The sequence below is a fragment of the Gymnodraco acuticeps genome, unplaced genomic scaffold (assembly GCF_902827175.1).
Source record: "Gymnodraco acuticeps unplaced genomic scaffold, fGymAcu1.1, whole genome shotgun sequence".
Taxonomy (NCBI): domain Eukaryota; kingdom Metazoa; phylum Chordata; class Actinopteri; order Perciformes; family Bathydraconidae; genus Gymnodraco; species Gymnodraco acuticeps.
The window spans coordinates 28286-47805 of NW_022989809.1; the positions used below are offsets into that span (position 1 = coordinate 28286).

The following is a 19520-nucleotide window of genomic DNA, read 5'->3' on the forward strand; positions in this document are numbered from 1 at the left end:
GTAGAAGAGACATGAAGAAGAGGGGACACATGTTGATGTAGAAGAGACATGGAGAAGAGGGGACACATGTTGATGTAGGAGAGACATGAAGAAGAGGGGACACATGTTGATGTAGAAGAGACATGAAGAAGAGGGGACACATGTTGATGTAGAAGAGACATGAAGAAGAGGGGACACATGTTGATGTAGAAGAGACATGAAGAAGAGGGGACACATGTTGATGTAGAAGAGACATGAAGAAGAGGGGACACATGTTGATGTAGAAGAGACATGAAGAAGAGGGGACACATGTTGATGTAGAAGAGACATGAAGAAGAGAGGACACATGTTGATGTAGAAGAGACATAAAGAAGAGGGGACACATGTTGATGTAGAAGAGACATGAAGAAGAGGGGACACATGTTGATGTAGAGAGACATGAAGAAGAGGGGACACATGTTGATGAAGAAGAGACATGAAGAAGAGGGGACACATGTTGATGTAGAGAGACATGAAGAAGAGGGGACACATGTTGATGAAGAAGAGACATGAAGAAGAGGGGACACATGTTGATGTAGAGAGACATGAAGAAGAGGGGACACATGTTGATGAAGAAGAGACATGGAGAAGAGGGGACACATGTTGATGAAGAAGAGACATGAAGAAGAGGGGACACATGTTGATGTAGAGAGACATGGAGAAGAGGGGACACATGTTGATGAAGAAGAGACATGGAGAAGAGGGGACACATGTTGATGAAGAAGAGACATGAAGAAGAGGGGACAGATGTTGATGTAGAAGAGACATGGAGAAGAGGGGACACATGTTGATGTAGAAGAGACATGAAGAAGAGGGGACACATGTTGATGTAGAGGAGACATGGAGAAGAGGGGACACATGTTGATGTAGAAGAGACATGGAGAAGAGGGGACACATGTTGATGTAGAAGAGACATGAAGAAGAGGGGACACATGTTGATGTAGAAGAGACATGAAGAAGAGGGGACACATGTTGATGTAGAAGAGACATGAAGAAGAGAGGACACATGTTGATGTAGAAGAGACATGAAGAAGAGGGGACACATGTTGATGTAGAAGAGACATGAAGAAGAGGGGACACATGTTGATGTAGAGAGACATGAAGAAGAGGGGACACATGTTGATGTAGGAGAGACATGAGGAAGTGTATTTTGTATAATAGGAGACCTTTAAGACGTCCACAGGAAACAGTTTCTGCCTCAGGAAGAGAGAACCGTCTACATGTCGGCGTCTCCGTCGTACGCCAGCGTCAGAGGCTTCAGCCTGTTGTTCATCTGACGCCGCTGAGGCTTCTTTGGCTTTTTGCTGCGGAGAAACCAAAGAAGAAGAAGTTCAGAGAGTCTGATCCCTGCCGGTGGAAGCCGGGGAGAAGGTGAGTTTGAGATGGTGGAAATGAAGGAGTGGAAACATGAGAGAATAATGTGAAGGTCGACCAGCAGGTGGCGCCAGAGGCAAGGTAATACATAATGTCAACATGCAGGGAGAGAAACTGAGGCTGTGAAACGCGTGCATCCGGTATTTGTGATTGTATTTAGAGTCAAATGTATTTTATTATTATTGTGTTTTATTTACAATGAAAACATGCTGTTTGTTTTTAGTTAGTGAAACATTTTCTTGTATTTTTCTTGAGCCTAAAAAATATTTAGGGTCAATTTGATCGTATTCTTAATTATTGATGGTAACAATTGAAGGTAATATATTTTGTATTGTATTTTATTCCCAATAACATGTCTGTATTTTTGATTGTATTGTATTGACAATAAAACCTTGTTGTTTTTAAAGGTAAAAAGTATCGAACATTTTAATTTGTAAATATAGATTTTCATATAAAGAATTATGACTTTTTTCCAAGAAGTTTGACTTTTTTCCAAAAAACATGACTTTTTTTCAGAATTAATACTTTTTTCCAGATTTCAGATTTTTCTCAGAATTCAAACTTTTTTTAGAATTGACTTTTTTCCAAGAATTAGGAGTTGTTCAAGAAATCTGACTTTTTTCCCCAGATTTCAGATTTGTTTCTGAATCTGACTGTTTGGTATTTACAGGTGTGTGAGCTGTGCTGGATGGATCTAACTCTCACCTGCAGGAATGATCCTCTGAATGAGGCACGGATTCATTTAGGCACTAATGGAGGTGAGGCAAAGAGAGGTGAAGAAGTGAAGTCTAAGTGATGAGGGTCTCAAAGGGAGGAGGGGGAGGAGGTGGAGGTGGGGGAGGAGGTGGAGGTGGGGGAGGAGGGGGAGGTGGTTGTTGTAGCAGCGCCTCAAGATGTAGGTGTTGTTGTTGTTGGTCGTGCTCCTCTCTCTGGCAGGCGGGGCAGGTGTAGGGCAGGGAGAGGGGGTCCACCCAGAGCCCCGCCTCTGATGGAGGCTTTGAGCCCGACGTGCAGATAAAGCAACAACAGCTATAACTGAGGTGATAAAGGAATGAAATGAAGAGGACGAATGAATTGAAAAGCAGAGATGAAATGGAGGTTAAATCTCTTTACGGACTTTTGTCCAAGAATTTCGACTTTATTCTGAATTTTGTCTTTTTTTCAAGAATGAACTTTTATCACGAATTCTGACTTTTTCAGATTTTTATCTTTTCTTCACAAATTTACTTTTTTCCCCCAAAATGCAGTTTCTTTCAGATTTTATCAAGAAGTTTTTGACTTTTTTCCAGATTCATGATTTTTCTTAGAATGCTGTTTTTGTCCAAGAATTATAATTGTTAAAAAATAATTTTGATAATAATTTTTTGTCTTTTTTTCAAGAAATAACTTTTTCCCCAGAATTATGAGTTTTCAAGGTTTCATTTTTTCCAGAATTCAGACTTTGACTTCTGACGAGTGCAGAAATGCACTGATCAGGCATCCTGATCATTCATCTCACTTTTTATTATTGTTCATCTTGAAGTCTTTTTTCAAAACAAATGACTTCATCATAATGTTGACCTCCATTACATCACTGACTGCAGGTTGATGAAACATGCATGATGAGTAATAAAGTGATGAGGAGAAGAACTACAGACAGACGGTTATATCATAATATAAGTGCAGGTACGTTACCATGCTAAATACGTCATGGAGATGATGAAGACGAGCAAAACAAACGCTCCTGCTGCTACTCCGTACACCCAGGTCTTCATTTTCCCATCTGCAGAGAACAAACAACACACACACACACACACACACACACACACACACACACACACCACACACACACACACACACACACACACACACACACACACACACACACACACACACACACACACACACACACACACACACACACACACACACACACACACACACACACACACACACACACAAACATTACATATACTGTAGGAATAGCATGTCTGACGTGCAGTTCCCTGTTTAACCTGAAGGGGGCAGTAGAGTTACACATGAGTGAGGATGTGATATTTAGTAACTGAATCATCTTCATCATCTCTCTCACACACACACACACACACACACACACACACACACACACACAGATTTAACACCAGTTGTTATTGTGTTATTTAACACATCTATAAATGCAAGTGTTCATCTCACTGTCACATGTATGGATGAGCCAGAGAAAAAGAAAACTATGAATAAATACTGTATGTTATCTATAGCTCATCTAATTGTTTTCAAAATAATAATATTCAATTAAAACAGTTTACATTAAATACAATATTATCATAAAAGTATTCATTTCTTTTTAATTTATTTATTTGAAAAAAGAGCAACTGTCACTGAGCAACCTTTCTCAGGATAAATAAAGTCATCTTATATTATATGACTTTTTAGTTCTTGACACATTTAGTTATTTCAATTAGCGCTATATTTGATATCCCCCTTTTTTCCTTCTCCGTTGTTTCTTTCTTTCCCACCATTTGCTTTTCTCTTTCCTCTCGTGGTTTCCTGTGTTTATCCTTTTGTTGTTATTCTGGATGTTCTTCTCCTTTCCACCTCATTATTAACAAATTAAATTCCCCATTTTTCCTGTTTCTCTCATTTTCATTTTCACTTTTTTTCCCATTATTTCCTTTTTGTATTTGTCCTCCTTTCCTCCCTTCACTCTAACACCTCCCCTCCACCTCCCCCTCCCTCTAACACCCTCCCCCTCCTTCTAACATCTCCCCCTCCTTCTTTTATAGCTGAGTTAGCAATCATTTTGTGTTCTCAGCAATTACAGACATTTCCACAAATTGCATTAGTTTGAATATATTGTAATGGAGTTCAGGCTTAATGAGATTTCCTTCTGTGGGAGGCAGGTCATTTTCTCAAATTACAATAAACATTACATCAACAGTTATAGGATCATTCCTAAAGCTGTTTTTGTTTGAAGATATTGTATTTTTACCCTACAGAAGTAATACAATACATTATTTACTGTCTAAACTTGATTCTTATTTATATTTCTGATGCCTTCCTTTCTTCATATTATTATGAAGTTAACATGTGTTCAGCATGATTAAGGTGTTCCAGTGTCATAACTCACTACATATGTGTGTATGTTTGTTTTGCTACCCTTCTGAGGACCGATCATTGAAAAACAACCCATTCTGTGAGGACATTTATGTTTTGTGTGCTGTTGTGGCCTCCTGATGGAATAAACTTCAACATATTTTGGGACATTAGTGTTTTCTCCCATGTTACCTGGTCCAAAGGGCTGCAGGAACCAGGTGCGCCCCCCTCTGCCCGGGGAGCTGGCTTCAGGCAGGGTGGGGTTGAAGCCCCGGATCGTCTTCACGTCGGCCCGGTTGTCTCCGGCCGTCGGGATCTCCAGCACCGGGATTACCGTGCACTGATCCAGGACCCCATCAGAGGTCATGACCTCGGTGTAGCCGTCCTCACAGCCGCACACCCCCGCCTGGATAAGGGAGGAGGAGGATAGGGAGGTTAAACACAAAGATATAACTGACTTATAACTCGTAAAACATCTGCAGTTACTTTAAAGTTGCGATGCCCTTGTGAAAAACCGTAGTCATTCATGGACTCTTTCCTAAGATACAACGGTGAGACATGTTCGTTCACCATGTGAAGTGGCCTTGCGTCTCTTGAAAGGCGCTATACAAATTGAATCTATTATTATTATTATTAAGGTAAGACATGGTATTGCATTTTAAAAATAATATCCTAATCTGACACTTTCGTCAAAGTAAAAACATCGCAGTAACTTTAAAGTTGTGATGAAAAACTGCAGGCATTCATGTACTTTTTCCTAAAGTACATGAATGTGAAACTATATTAAGGTATTATAAAAGGCAAGACATGGTATTGCATTTTAAAATATCCTAATCTTACACATGCTTTTTCCAAGTTTACCAGCCTCTTGACATTTACTGTTTTTAGCTGGACCCGTTATGTTTTACTTTACATCTATTTAAGATTACAGAGCAATAAGGAAGACAATACATATATATAATAATAATAATAATGCGCTTTTCCTGATGCTCAAACACGCTTTGACAATCAGAACAGAAACAAAACTAAGAAAAACAAAAAACCTAAACAATAGTCCAAATCCAAGTGTGAGTAAAATGGGAGGTTTGTTGATCAGAGTCCGAAAGCTAGAGTGAATAAGTGAGTTTTGAGAGATGTTTTGAAAGATGTAAGAGTGTTTCTGATGAGGCTGGGAAGGGAGTTCACTGGAGCTAATTGATGCAGAAATGGGAGAGTCGCATACAAAAAGAGAGAGAGGGGAAAAAACAAACCAGGCTCAGGAGAAGCCGTGCTGAAAGTAGGCCACGAATGGAGACCAGGTCAAAAAACATTCAGGCTTTTTTGGGGAGCTGAATTCAAGTTTCAGAAACAAACATCTTATTGTTGTGTAGGTCACCGCTTCATTGATGCTATCTGTGTTATATGAGCGCCAACAGGGTTCCTAATTTGTTTCCTTATTCCTCATGCAATGAAAAAAAAGGAAATGCATTCTGTTTTATTTGGTCTTCGGCCAAGTGGGCAAAAAGAGTTTAAAATTAAACACAATAATTATTCTAATCTTTGCTAATCAATAGTGGAGAAGGTACTCAGAGCATGTTCTTAGGTACAAGTGCTAACGATGTTGAGACACTGAAATGTTTATACACCAAAATTAATCATGCAAAAAACCATCATATGTTAAAGGTTTTTCTAATATGTTTCCACGATGTGTTTTTGTGGCGTAGCAGTATAAAGTGGCACAGACATTAAGGACTTTGGTAAAGTACAAGTACCTCAAAGAACAGCACTTGAGTGAATGCACTTAGTGACTTGCCACCACTGAGCATGAGTGATGACTTGTGCAAAATGCAAATAAAACCTGAACAGCAAATCAAAGCAGAACAGAAGAAAACACATTCTGAATAAACACGGATGGATGAAGTGAAACCGCAGGGGGAGAGAAGATTAGGAAGGACATCTTGAGGAATGTATCGTCAATCAATCAATCAATCAATCAATGTTTATTTATATAGCCCAATATCACAAATGTTACATTTGTCTCAGTGGACTTTACAGTTTGTACAAAATATCAGTATGACAATACGACACCCTCTGTCCTTAGACCCTCACATCGTACAAGGAAAAACTTCCGGAGAAAACCCACAGTTTAAAGGGAAAAATGGGAGAAACCTCAGGGAGAGCAACAGAGGAGGGATCCCTCTCCCAGGACGGACAGACGTGCAATAGATGCCGTGTGTAAATTGAAAAGATAATACATTTGCAACATAGGTAGTCCAAATGTTTGGAAATGCATGTGTGTATAATAGGAAGATGAATCCACGAGGATATCCATCCAGGACCTATGATCCAGGACCACAGCCACGACTCAAGATCCAGGGCTCGCGATCCAGGACAGAGGAGCGCAGGATCATCCATGTCTCCGGATCCCGGCGTATATAGACACCAAAAAGAAAGACATTTGGGGAAGCTGGGTTAATCGGAACATGAGAGTACACAGGTATAGACAGAGAGAAGGAAGAAGTAAGATGTCCCCCGACAAACTAAGCCTATATCAGCAAAACTAGGGGCTGGATCTAATCAGCCCTAACTATAAGCTTTATCAAAAAGGAAGGTCGTAAGCGCACTCTTAAAAACGGATAGGGTGTCTGCCGCCCGAACACAAACTGGAAGCTGATTCCACAAATGTGGAGCTTGATAAGAAAAGGCTCTGGCTCCCATTGTACTTTTAGAGACTCTAGGAACAACCAACAACCCTGCATTCTTGGAACGCAATGCCCTAGTAGGACAGTAGGGTATAATGAGTTCTTTAAGGTAAGATGGCGCCTGCCCATTAAGGGCTTTGTAGGCGAGAAGAAGAATTTTAAATTCTATCCTGTGTTCTATAGGGAGCCAGTGTAAGGCAGCCAGAACAGGAGTAATGTGGTCCCTTTTCCTAACTCTGGTTAGTACACGAGCCGCAGCATTTTGAATCAGCTGAAGCGACTTGACTGACTTCTTGGTACACCCTGATAATAAAGAGTTACAATAATCCAGCCTTGAAGTAACAAATGCATGGACTAGTTTCTCTGCATCGTTTTGAGGCAAGATATGCCTGATTTTTGCAATGTTACGTAGATGGAAGTAGGCGGTCCTTGAAATTGATTTTATGTGGGCGTTAAAGGATAAATCCTGATCAAATATAACACCAAGATTCCTTACAGTCTCACTGGAGGCCAAATTAATGCCATCCATAGTTAATATATCCTTAGATAATTTGTTTCGTAGATTCTTCGGGCCAAGTACAATAACTTCAGTTTTGGTCGTGTTTAACATCAAAAAGTGTAAGGTCATCCACGTTTTTAAGTCCTTAAGGCAGTCTTGAATTTTATTTAGATGATTAATTTCATCAGGCTTGATTGATAAATATAGTTGAGTATCATCCGCATAACAATGAAAGTTTACAGAATGATTCCTTATAATATTGCCTAACGGAAGCATATATAATGTGAACAAAATAGGTCCGAGCACTGAGCCCTGTGGCACTCCATGGCTAACTTTGGTTTGCGTGGAAGATTCATCATTGACACGTACAAACTGAGAGCGTTCAGATAGATAGGACCTAAACCAGTCTAAAGCAGTTCCCTGTATGCCAACTAAGTGCTCTAGTCTTTGCAATAAGATATCATGGTCGATAGTATCAAATGCAGCACTGAGATCGAGCAAGACAAGAATAGAGACACGTCCCTTGTCAGAGGCTATTAGAATGTCATTTGTGACTTTAACCAGAGCTGTCTCTGTGCTATGATGTGTTCTAAAGCCAGACTGAAAAGCTTCAAATAAATCATTGTTTTTTAAGTAATCACACAACTGTTTTGCGACCGCTTTCTCAAGAATTTTTGAGAGGAACGGAAGATTAGAAATAGGTCTATAGTTGGCTAAAACCTCTGGATCGAGGTTGTGCTTTTTAAGAAGCGGTTTTATCACTGCTACTTTGAATGATTGTGGAACATAGCCTGATAATAAAGACATATTCATAATATTTAATAAATAAGTGCTAATTAATGGAAAAACTTCCTTCAACAGCTTAGTTGGAATTGGGTCTAACATGCACGTTGATGGTTTAGAAGAGAGAATCATTGAATTTAATTGTTCAAGGTTTATGGCTGAAAAGCATTCTAGTTTACTATCTAGTGTAATATTAGAACTTACGTTTCCGGGAGCTGTTGATAACACTATACTGGTCAAAGGCAAGAGGTCATTGATTTTGTTTCTAAGAGTAACAATTTTATCGTTAAAAAAGCACATAAAATCATTACTACTGAGTGCTATGGGAATAGAAGGCTCAATCGAGCTGTGGCTCTCTGTCAGCCTGGCTACAGTGCTGAAAAGAAATCTTGCATTATTCTTATTCTCATCTATTAATGAAGAGTAGTAGGCTGCTCTCGCTTTACGCAGTGCTTTCTTATATTCATTGAGAGTAATATGCCAAATTAAACGAGATTCTTCAAGTTTAGTAGAACGCCATATCCTTTCAAGTTGTCTCGACTTTTGCTTTATTTTGCGGGTTTCGGCATTATGCCATGGAGCTAATCTATGTTGTTTTATTTTCTTCTTTTTCAAAGGAGCAACAGAGTCTAATTTTATTCGCAGCGCATCTGTAGCACTATCAACAACATGATCAATTTGGGGTGGTGTACATTTTGTATAAGTTTCCTCCCTTACATGCAGACATGCTATCGAGTTAAGTATTGGTGGAATCTCTTCCTTAAATTTGGCTATAGCACTAACAGATAGGTTTCTGCTGCAGGAGCTTTTGACTAATGCTTTGTAGTCTAGTAACAGTACTTCAAAAGTTACTAAGAAATGGTCGGATAAAGCAGGATTATGCGGTTCGACTAATAGTTGCTCAATTTCAATACCATAAGTCAGAACAAGGTCGAGAGTGTGATTATAGCAGTGGGTTGGTTTATTTACACTCTGACAAAAACCAACAGAATCTAATATAGAGTTAAATGCAACAGTAAGGCTATTTTTATCATCGTCAACATGAATATTAAAGTCACCTACGATAATTACTTTATCTGTTTTAAGAACCAAAGTTGATAAAAACTCAGAGAATTCAGATAAGAATTCTGAATAAGGACCTGGTGCACGGTACACTGTAACAAATAAGATTGGCTGCAACGTTTTCCAGGTCGGATGCGTAAGACTAAAAACAAGACTTTCAAAGGAGGTATAATTTAATTTTGGTTTAGTATTGATAAGTAAACTTGAGTCAAAGATGGCTGCAACTCCACCTCCTCGGCCCGTGCCTCTGCAATATGAGTATTGATATGGCTGGGTGGAGTGGCCTCATTTATGCTGACATATTCTTCATGTCTCAACCAAGTTTCAGTGAGACAGCATATATCAATATTATAATCTGATATTAAATCATTTACCAATATTGCTTTAGATGCTAGAGATCTTATGTTTAAGAGACCACATTTAATATTCCTGTTTTGTTGCACTGTAGTAGTTGTTACATTTACTTTGATTAGGTTATTATGTCGTCACTCTCCCAAAGTCCGCTCTGTGACCCCGATTAACATCTGTCCACCTCCCTAAATGCCTTTCTACTTGTTTACTACACAAACAAACAAGCTGGGAGGGTTTACAGTTACTTCCTTCTTTTTACCGCTGGTGTTGTTTTCATCTTGTGATTCTACGTTATTCAGGTTTTAGTTAGAGATAATAATGGAGTTTGAGTACAGTATACTACCAAGAGAGAGATGAGAGAGAGAGAGAGAGAGAGAGAGAGAGAGAGAGAGAGAGAGAGAGAGAGAGAGAGAGAGAGAGAGAGAGAGAGAGAGAGAGAGAGAGAGAGAGAGAGAGAGAGAGAGAGAGAGAGAGAGACTGTACACTAGCAGAGCACCAAAACACCAATGTTCACTGAACACTGAAAGTGATCTGTTTCACTTTGAAAAGTCAGATTTCTGATGTGGTTTCAAAACAAAACTCATTCCAAACATTTCCTCAATTGGGATGAATAAAGTATCTTCTCTTTATTCATCTCTTGTGACATAAGGCAGGGAGATGCTGAACCATATCTATGTCTCTCTGGAAAACATTATAATGTTTTAGTATTTCTGCCGGCAATTCAATCCAGCTTCAAAATGTGAAAAGCAGCCCGAGCAGAGAACTGGATTTCATGTTTCCAAGCTCTGTTAGTGGAAACAAAGAAGGCTCTGTCTCAGTGAAGGAGCAGCACAGCCATCATTGGGAGCTGCTGCTCTTACTCCAATTCTATTTCTACGACTTCAATCATATTCAATGTTAACACTGCTACATTTTTACTATACTTTGTTCTAATGTTATTATAGTTTTATTAAACTAGTTTTCTCTTTGTGTTTTTAATTGTGTTTTTATTTGTATGGATGCACCTCAACACCAAGTCCAATTGCTCGTATGAGTCAACCTGGAGAAAAACCTGATTCTGATTCTGAGGACGAACCCCAACACAATACACATATAGAGGCATTGGTTCAAAGAGAGAGAGTATTTAGTTCTCTTTATATCACCAAGCTGTGACTAAAGGTCAAAGGTCTCCGAGGTAAAGCACGGTAAAAGTCATGCAGACTTTTGAAGGGAAATCCAAATGTAGAGATCAGTTCAGATGTAAGATCTTGCAGCACTTTAACACATCGTTGAGCATCTTAAAGCCACGATGATTCCTCTGTGAAGTCTCACTATGAACTGCTGTTTGTGAGACAGGGTGTGTTGCAGGAAGCCCCCCCTCCTCCACATCTCTCTCTGAATCCCTCACCCCTCACCCAGCAGGGGGTCCACACCCCCATTGGTCCCTGGAGGATAACGTGATGCCGTGCAAACAGAACGTGCAGCCGCAGACTGAGCAGGGAGGAAAGCATTCACATCTCCTCAGAGGCGAACAAAGGGAGGTTCAGCAGCGAGCGAGAAATCTGGGTTCAGTCTCTGGAGAGAGTCTGAACTTACCCACAATCCTCTGTTCCTGCAGACTCCTTCTAGCAACCACATGCTTAAACAAACTATTCATATTCAGTTCAGGGTGCAGAGTGCCTCGTGGTGCATAATGGAGCCATAACGACCTCATCCTCACTATTCGAGGTGTCTTTTTACGCTGTCGGTGCCAATATAGTATCTCAGCTCTGGTATGAAAACTGATTCTCCAAACTCAATGCACAACAGTGAAATGTTTTCTTACCGTTAGCAACCGTGTAGGAACTGGACATCGTCAAAAATAAGCAAATATTGTAGGTGTCAGTCGCCTGCGACCGTCTCATGGATGCAGTTTGATTCCATTGAGTCGCTTAAAGCAGGTTTCTTAGAGTCTCTGTTCAGCCTCGTTGTATTTCTGCCAAACATTAGCAGCTGTTATTAGAAGCTGCAGTCCAGGTGTGTTCGGAGAGGATAATGGGGAACGCTTAACAACAGGTGGCAGCATCATGTGAGTCAGATTACTCTCATCTTTTTTCTATTCTCCTTTTCTGTTTCTTTAAACCGTCCAGATGCACAGCTTTCATCCCAGCGGGGGGTCAGCAGCCTCCAGAAACACCTTCTCTCCGCCAAACAGAGACGCCGGGCTTTGAACCACGGAGGCATTTCTAACCCGGTTAAAAGACGTTGGAAAGGCTACAAAGCGTCGAGACTGTGGCTGTGATTACAAGCCAGAATGAACTTTGGTTGGTTTGTTGATTCCCTTGAAGGCTACTGTCACGATCTGTCTTTATGGTGTTGTGTCTTGTTTAAATCTGTCTGTGGTTTCCTGTCGTTAGTTTCCCTGGTGTGTCTCCGGTGAGTGTTCTGTTTTCATTATAGCCTTGAAATAAAGGAATTTTCACTTTAATCTGCATTTGGGTCCTGCTTCCTTCACACACCGTAACAGCTACAGCGCTAGGTATCAAAACCATGACATGTTCTGTTCCAATCAGCTGACTCTTTTTGCCAAGCAAGCACCAAGAGCAAAGAGCAGCATATATTGGGGGCTCCTCCAGGATGAACAGTTCAAAACGAGTACGCCGAAGAGTGAAACGTTGCTGTAGACGTCACGCTTCAATTCAATCTCGCTTCTTGAATCTCTATCGGGCTCAAAAAGAGGATCCAACTGGTTCTTTAACGGTTTGCAATTTGAAACAACTACGAATTGACACAAGTCACTTCAACATAGTTTCTCCTTTGCTAACTGGATTATAACACTCACTGTACATTTTATTTTTATTTTTATATTTCATTGAATATTCCATTCCATGCACACTTGATGTAAATAATATCCTGCTTATATGGTGTTAACAGAAAATGGCCCTTCAATAGTGTTTTGATTTGTCAGACGGTTTATAGATGTTTTATCTTCAGGGTCATCTGTACATTTTTCTCACTCTCTAATGCCGGTTTATTTCTATTTCTATTTCGAGATGCTTCTATTTTAGAATTGTTTTATTTCTAATTTGTTATTATGTGCAATGCCTTGTTTTGTTTCATGCTACAACAAAAATGTTTCCTAAATTGGGATTAATAAAGTACATCTTTATCACGTTATTTTAAAAACATGTTTTATTTTAATTTTTCATTCTATTTTGTCTTTATTTTTACCTCGTGTGAATCCTGTTTTCCCCTCTGACCCTGTTGCTGATATAAACGCCTGCATTTCCCCCCGGGGATAAATAAAGTTCCATCTTATCTCGTTGTCTTTAGGACAGACTTTAAACATAACTCATGTTTGTGGAAAAGGGGTAGAATACACGCCAGAAGCCAAACGAGACAACAAAGAGACGCCAAGAGACACCACAAGAAGTCCAAGTATATTTACAATGCAGTGCCAGCATTGTGACGGACAGGATGTGACCACAGGTGCTTGAGATATCCGTCAGAACTCACCTCTGTGCACAGGGAGCGCGGCTTGGTGCAGGGCGGGCTGCAGGAGCGGTCAGATATCGGCTCGGTTGTCATCGGACATCCACCTGCAGAGCAAAGAGACGTCACATGTTAAAGGTCTCCTATCATGCAGAGTCCACTTCCTCGTGTCTCTTCTACATCAACATGTGTCCCCTCTTCTTCATGTCTCTTCTACATCAACATGTGTCCCCTCTTCTTCATGTCTCTTCTACATCAACATGTGTCCCCTCTTCTCCATGTCTCTTCTACATCAACATGTGTCCCCTCTTCTTCATGTCTCTTCTACATCAACATGTGTCCCCTCTTCTTCATGTCTCTTCTACATCAACATGTGTCCCCTCTTCTTCATGTCTCTTCTACATCAACATGTGTCCCCTCTTCTCCATGTCTCTTCTACATCAACATGTGTCCCCTCTTCTTCATGTCTCTTCTACATCAACATGTGTCCCCTCTTCTTCATGTCTCTACATCAACATGTGTCCCCTCTTCTTCATGTCTCTTCTACATCAACATGTGTCCCCTCTTCTTCATGTGTCTTCTACATCAACATGTGTCCCCTCTTCTTCATGTCTCTTCTACATCAACATGTGTCCCCTCTTCTTCATGTCTCTTCTACATCAACATGTGTCCCCTCTTCTTCATGTCTCTTCTACATCAACATGTGTCCCCTCTGTGGAAAGAGACTCTGAAAGTTTCAGGATCTGTTTGGTGTTTCAGCCAATCAGAGACAGGCTCTGGATATATCTGAGACCTATAATATATTGATGAAGAAGAGGAGGATGATAGGGGACCTTTAAGAATTGTATTTACCTGAGGCTTTTATCCAAAGCAACCTCCAATGAGTGCAACCAACCATGATGATAGCCTTTCAGAAGAGCAAGGATCCTGCAGTGATCTGTTATGTTAAATGTTTGTTGTTCACATCTTGATATTTGTCTACGTTGATGTTACACAATGAGCTGCTGTGATGCAAGTATTAAAGTATGATCGTATCGGTACATCAGCTCCAAATACGCCAGAATATGTACAGTGTCAGACCTTAACTTGCAGTCGAGCAAAGAATGAAACCCATGAAGAGAAACAGTTGTGCTCCAGCTTTCTAACTTGTTGATCTGGAGGCGAGCTTCTCTGTTCCTGCGTCTCTTATATTCAGCTCATTACGCTGATGCTTACCATGGGTGGTGGAGCCAGTATCATTTCATAATCAGCTCGGTTTGAAAAGCACAAAAAAATCCCATTTAAACCCCAACACTGATTAAAGCACTTGTATTAATTCATGCTTTGGTTTACACATTGCATAACGATTGAGAGGCTTCCAGAAGTGAATAAAACCCATTCAAGAGGATTAATGTTCCTTTTATTTGATGATTCAATGCATTTAAACGAGTGCTCCGCAATCCTCAGCCCTTCTCACAGCACCATTACAGAAATGTGAGGAGGTTTGGAACCAAATAACTATTATCCTATATGTGTGCTTTCTGAAAGGCACACCATGGGAACTTCCCACTGATGTGCCTTTCTGCAGGATGATCATGACATGCAGATCAGCTTTAAACATCATGCTGAAAGAAGCTCAGACTGGTGAGGAAAGCTTTTAAATAAAGTTCCCAAATAGTTGATAAAGGTGCAGCGCAGGGACACCAGAACACAGGCTTTAAAGTCCTCCAATCACCCCTTAACGAGAATATACTAGTTTCTCTGTAAGCAACTTACGAATGGATTTAACTTCAAGAAATGTCCTTTGGGAGTTTCGAATTGTCATTGCTTAGAAATAATCTTTTATTTCTGGTTCTCAGGAGTAAAACCTCAACTACAAAAAGAGACTAGAGGGGATCTACACTGAACAAAAATATAAACGCAACACTTTTGTTTTTGCTGCCATTTTTCATGAGATGAACTCAAAGATCTAAAACATTTTCTATAAACACAAAATAACCATTTCTCTCAAATATTGTTCACAAATCTGAAAGAATGTGTGATAGTGAGCACTTCTCCTTTGCCGAGATAATCCATCCCACCTCACAGGTGTGGCATATCAAGATGCTGATTAGACAGCATGATTATTGCACAGGTGTGCCTTAGGCTGGCCACAATAAAAGGCCACTCTGAAACGTGCAGTTTTGCTTTATTGGGGGGGTCTGGGGGGGTCCAAAAACCAGTCAGTATCTGGTGTGAGGGGTATGATTAGGGTTAGGGTTAGGGGTCGGGTAATGTTGTGAATCGAGTGGCCCATGGTGGTGGTGGGGTTATGGTATGGGCAAGCGTATGTAATGGACGACGAACACAGGCCACTCGATTCACAACATTACCCTACCCCTACCCCTCACACCAGATACTGACTGGTTTTCGGACCCCCCCCAGACCCCCCCAGACCCCCCCAATAAAGCAAAACTGCACGTTTCAGAGTGGCCTTTTATTGTGGCCAGCCTAAGGCACACCTGTGCAATAATCATGCTGTCTAATCAGCATCTTGATGCCACACCTGTGAGGTGGGATGGATTATCTCGGCAAAGGAGAAGTGCTCACTATCACAGATTCTTTCAGATTTGTGAACAATATTTGAGAGAAATGGTTATTTTGTGTTTATAGAAAATGTTTTAGATCTTTGAGTTCATCTCATGAGAAATGGGAGCAAAAACAAAAGTGTTGCGTTTATATTTTTGTTCAGTATACATATTGCCTTTGAGTCTGAATCCAGGGTTTAGTCAGTATCGTGTCTGGTGTCATCATTAATCAGGTTAATCCGGGGTTTGTGGAGTTGCACGCTCTGTGGGGTAAACAGTGTGAGTTCTGTGGTAAAATAAGCTGGATAACATCGACAGACTGACACTGATCCAACCAGCAGACACTCACAGAAAACACATGCTGCAACAACACGGTAATCTATCAGAGCTGCTGAATATTGATCAGCTGGCGTGCTCGGGGAGAGCGCTCCGTATGAATATTCATGAGGGGAACGCCGCTGCCGCCGCTGCTTACGAGGAAACATTTACAAGAAGGAAAAAGATGCAGCGTGCCAATCAGAGCGGAGGCACACAGGAACACCATCTGTGCGCTGACACAACCGTTTCTTTTCAAAGTCAGGGCTCAACAAACCAAGGAAGAAGACACGACTCGAAGCCTGTTTGAAGATGGCGTTGCAAAATAAGGCAAATGCCCTCACAAGAGGAAATCATTCTGGTAGACACACCTCCAAGTCAAAAGCAATATCAGCTGAAATATGTTTTGGAGAACTGGGAAAACTCATTCAGAGACTGCCATTAAGAAAGAGTGTCTCCGTTAAACACACTTTTTAACAACGTTTTAATCAATATCTGGGATTGGTTCTGAGGTAAGAACAAAACTAAGAGCAGACTAGCTCTTTGTTTGGAGTCCAGTCTCATTCCCTTTTAAATGTATTTGTGTAATCCAATTGCCTGCTTTCAATTGAAGTAGGCAATGGAAATTCATTATAAGAACACGTCAAAACTATTCATAAATCTGATATATACTTTTCGAGGATCAAATGTAGGAAAACATCTGAGGAAGATATTGATAAATCAGCCCCATCGCTGTCATTGCTGTGTCTAACCCCGACATGTGAGGAACAACAGGATTGACTGCAGCGCTCTTTCGGATTAAAGCGTCATCTGCTTAAAGTTTCCAGGAACTCTCCGTCGAGCAATGCTTAGAAAGCCTCCTGGCACACGGACTCTGAAGGAGACAGATTTAAGTAACCAACATTATCACCTCAGCACACACACACTACCTCATGTGTCTGAGCTGAGAGGCGGCGGATTACATCGTTATGTCACATCCTGACTACGAATAGAATTAAATAAATTACACGAACTGCTAAAGGATCTAACGTGGAGAGATCCGACCCGGGTGTAAATGATCAGTATAACCGCATTTAATTGGTGGCTAAAACCGTCTTCTTCGTGGTTTTCTTTTGTCAAACTAATTGATTGAAGCAAGGGTACTTTAACGCCAAAACCACAGACCTTATTTCTGGTTAGCCACCAAAAACACATTCAAAAAAACCATTGACTTCCAGACCAGTGGACAGGAAGTGAGGAAACGAGTCATAGCAGGGTTTTAGGACTCAATCCAGCAGCTCTCTTATCTACTTTACACTCAATATCATTTAAAGATTTCAGGCCGAGATATTTTATCCTCACCTGTGACGTTGAGTCCGTCTGAGCGCTGGCACCAGACGAGGCGAGATGCAGCCCTCCAGGGTCCGGTCCTCCACTTGTACTCGAAACACTGACCCTCTGCAGGAAGAACACATTTCAATACAGTTAAAGACCACGAGACCATTGGTCAAGTTGGAGATGTTGATTAGGGTCTGTTGGCTGTGTTTTTGTGCAAACTGGGTGCATACTGTGTGTGTGTTAGATCTTCACTCCTACGTTTTCAGTTTTCAGTTTTTGAACGAGGAATACCGGAGTACTGACCCCTTCTGGTATGGGAAGCTCTGTCCTGTCACGCTGGTGCAATAACTCTGGATTTTACAGCCAACAGTCACATAAGCTATTTTGGTCAGGTTTCAGATGTTGATTAGTGTCTATGTTGGCTATATTTTGTGGGCATTATTTCTCAACTTCCAACATCTTACACCGCAGATTCAACGTGTGGAGTAACGTGATTGTTGGCTGCATCCTATAATCTACACGGTTTGTTCGAATGTGGCTTTTGGATAAGACGTAAGGACATGAGGCGACACAACAGTTAGCCCCATCAATACTAGTTCTTAGCTTAGGGTTATGGTTGCTGGTTAGGGTTAGGGTTGTTGGTTTGTTGTTGATTTGTTGTTAGGGTTGTTGGTTTGTTGTTGGTTTGGTGTTAGATTTAGGGTACTTGGTTTGGTTAGGGTTAGGGTTGTTGGTTTGTTGTTGATTTGTTGTTAGGGTTGTTGGTTTGGTGTTGGATTTAGGGTACTTGGTTTGGTATGAGGGTTAGGGTTGTTGGTTTGTTGTTAGGGTTGTTGATTTGTTGTTGGTTTGGTGTTGGATTTAGGGTACTTGGTTTGGTTAGGGTTAGGGTTGTTGGTTTAGGGTTAAACCAACCCGCTCCCGCTCCACTGCGTCAGGCTTTGTGTCCTTGAAGACACTTCACCCGGATTTGCTCCTGTGGGTATTGTCCACAGTAGATGACCATTACATGTATGATCTGTATGTGTAATGTGTATTTGTAAAGCGCTTTGAGAGTCTTTGATAAAGCGCTATAATAAATAGAAGGATTATTATTATTATTATTATTATTATTTAGTTTATGGTTGGTTTGGGATGAGGGTTCTTGGTTGGGTTAGGGTCAGGGTTGCTGGTTAGGGTTGCTGGTTAGCATTAGGGTTGTTGGTTTGGGGTTAGGGTTAGGGTTGTTGGTTTGTTGTTGGTTTGGTGTTAGGGTTGTTGGTTTGTTGTTGGTTTGGGGTTAGGGTTGTTGGTTTGTTGTTGGTTTGGTGTTAGGGTTGTTGGTTTGTTGTTGGTTTGGGGTTAGGGTTGTTGGTTTGTTGTTGGTTTGGGGTTAGGGTTGTTGGTTTGTTGTTGGTTTGGTGTTAGGGTTGTTGGTTTGTTGTTGGTTTGGGGTTAGGGTTGTTGGTTTGTTGTTGGTTTGGGGTTAGGGTTGTTGGTTTGTTGTTGGTTTGGGGTTAGGGTTGTTGGTTTGTTGTTGGTTTGGGGTTAGGGTTGTTGGTTTGTTGTGTCAGGAGCTTCTTTCTGTAGATCTAAAGCTTCCCTTCTGCCTCTGCCGGACTCACCTGTGCACGGCCGAGCCTCCAGCTCCTGCTCCGGGCACTGAAGCAGGTTCTCTGGATCCTGAGCCACCACGGCTCGGGACCGGACCTGCACCGAGCCGAAACCCAGGTCATCCCCCCCCACACAGCTCAGCTGACACGGGCTCCACCGGTTCCAGTCCGTCAGGTAGCATTCACCTGCAGAACAGAGGTCAGTACTGAAAACACACCATGACTGTGTTGCTGTTAAGAAATATAACATTGTTTAAGCTAAAATCACAAGGGATATGAGTGTGTAACAACAACAGCAGATCCTCAGGCAACGCACAGAAGTCAAAACTAACATGTAAATCATCACTTTCTAAACTGTAATTTTGACAAGAACATCCACAGAGGAAGATGTGGTTGAAAGCATGGCAAATAATCTTGTAGGTAATCCTTCAAACGTAATATTATTTTGTTGGTCAGATTG

At 41.0% G+C, this 19520-nt stretch overlaps 1 protein-coding gene across 2 annotated transcripts; it reads right to left on the minus strand.

The window, feature by feature from the left end:
- Positions 1-1045: 1045 nt before the first annotated feature.
- LOC117553708 (thrombospondin type-1 domain-containing protein 7A-like) lies at positions 1046-19246 on the minus strand (the record flags this gene model as incomplete). 2 transcript variants are annotated; one of them, XM_034227762.1, is given in 6 exon segments in its annotated part: positions 1046-1322; positions 3067-3154; positions 4657-4870; positions 13315-13397; positions 17493-17588; positions 19073-19246. In XM_034227762.1, coding segments are annotated over 6 exon segments (743 nt in total), but the record flags the coding sequence as incomplete, so codon positions are not given.
- Between the last annotated feature and the right edge of the window lie 274 nt (positions 19247-19520).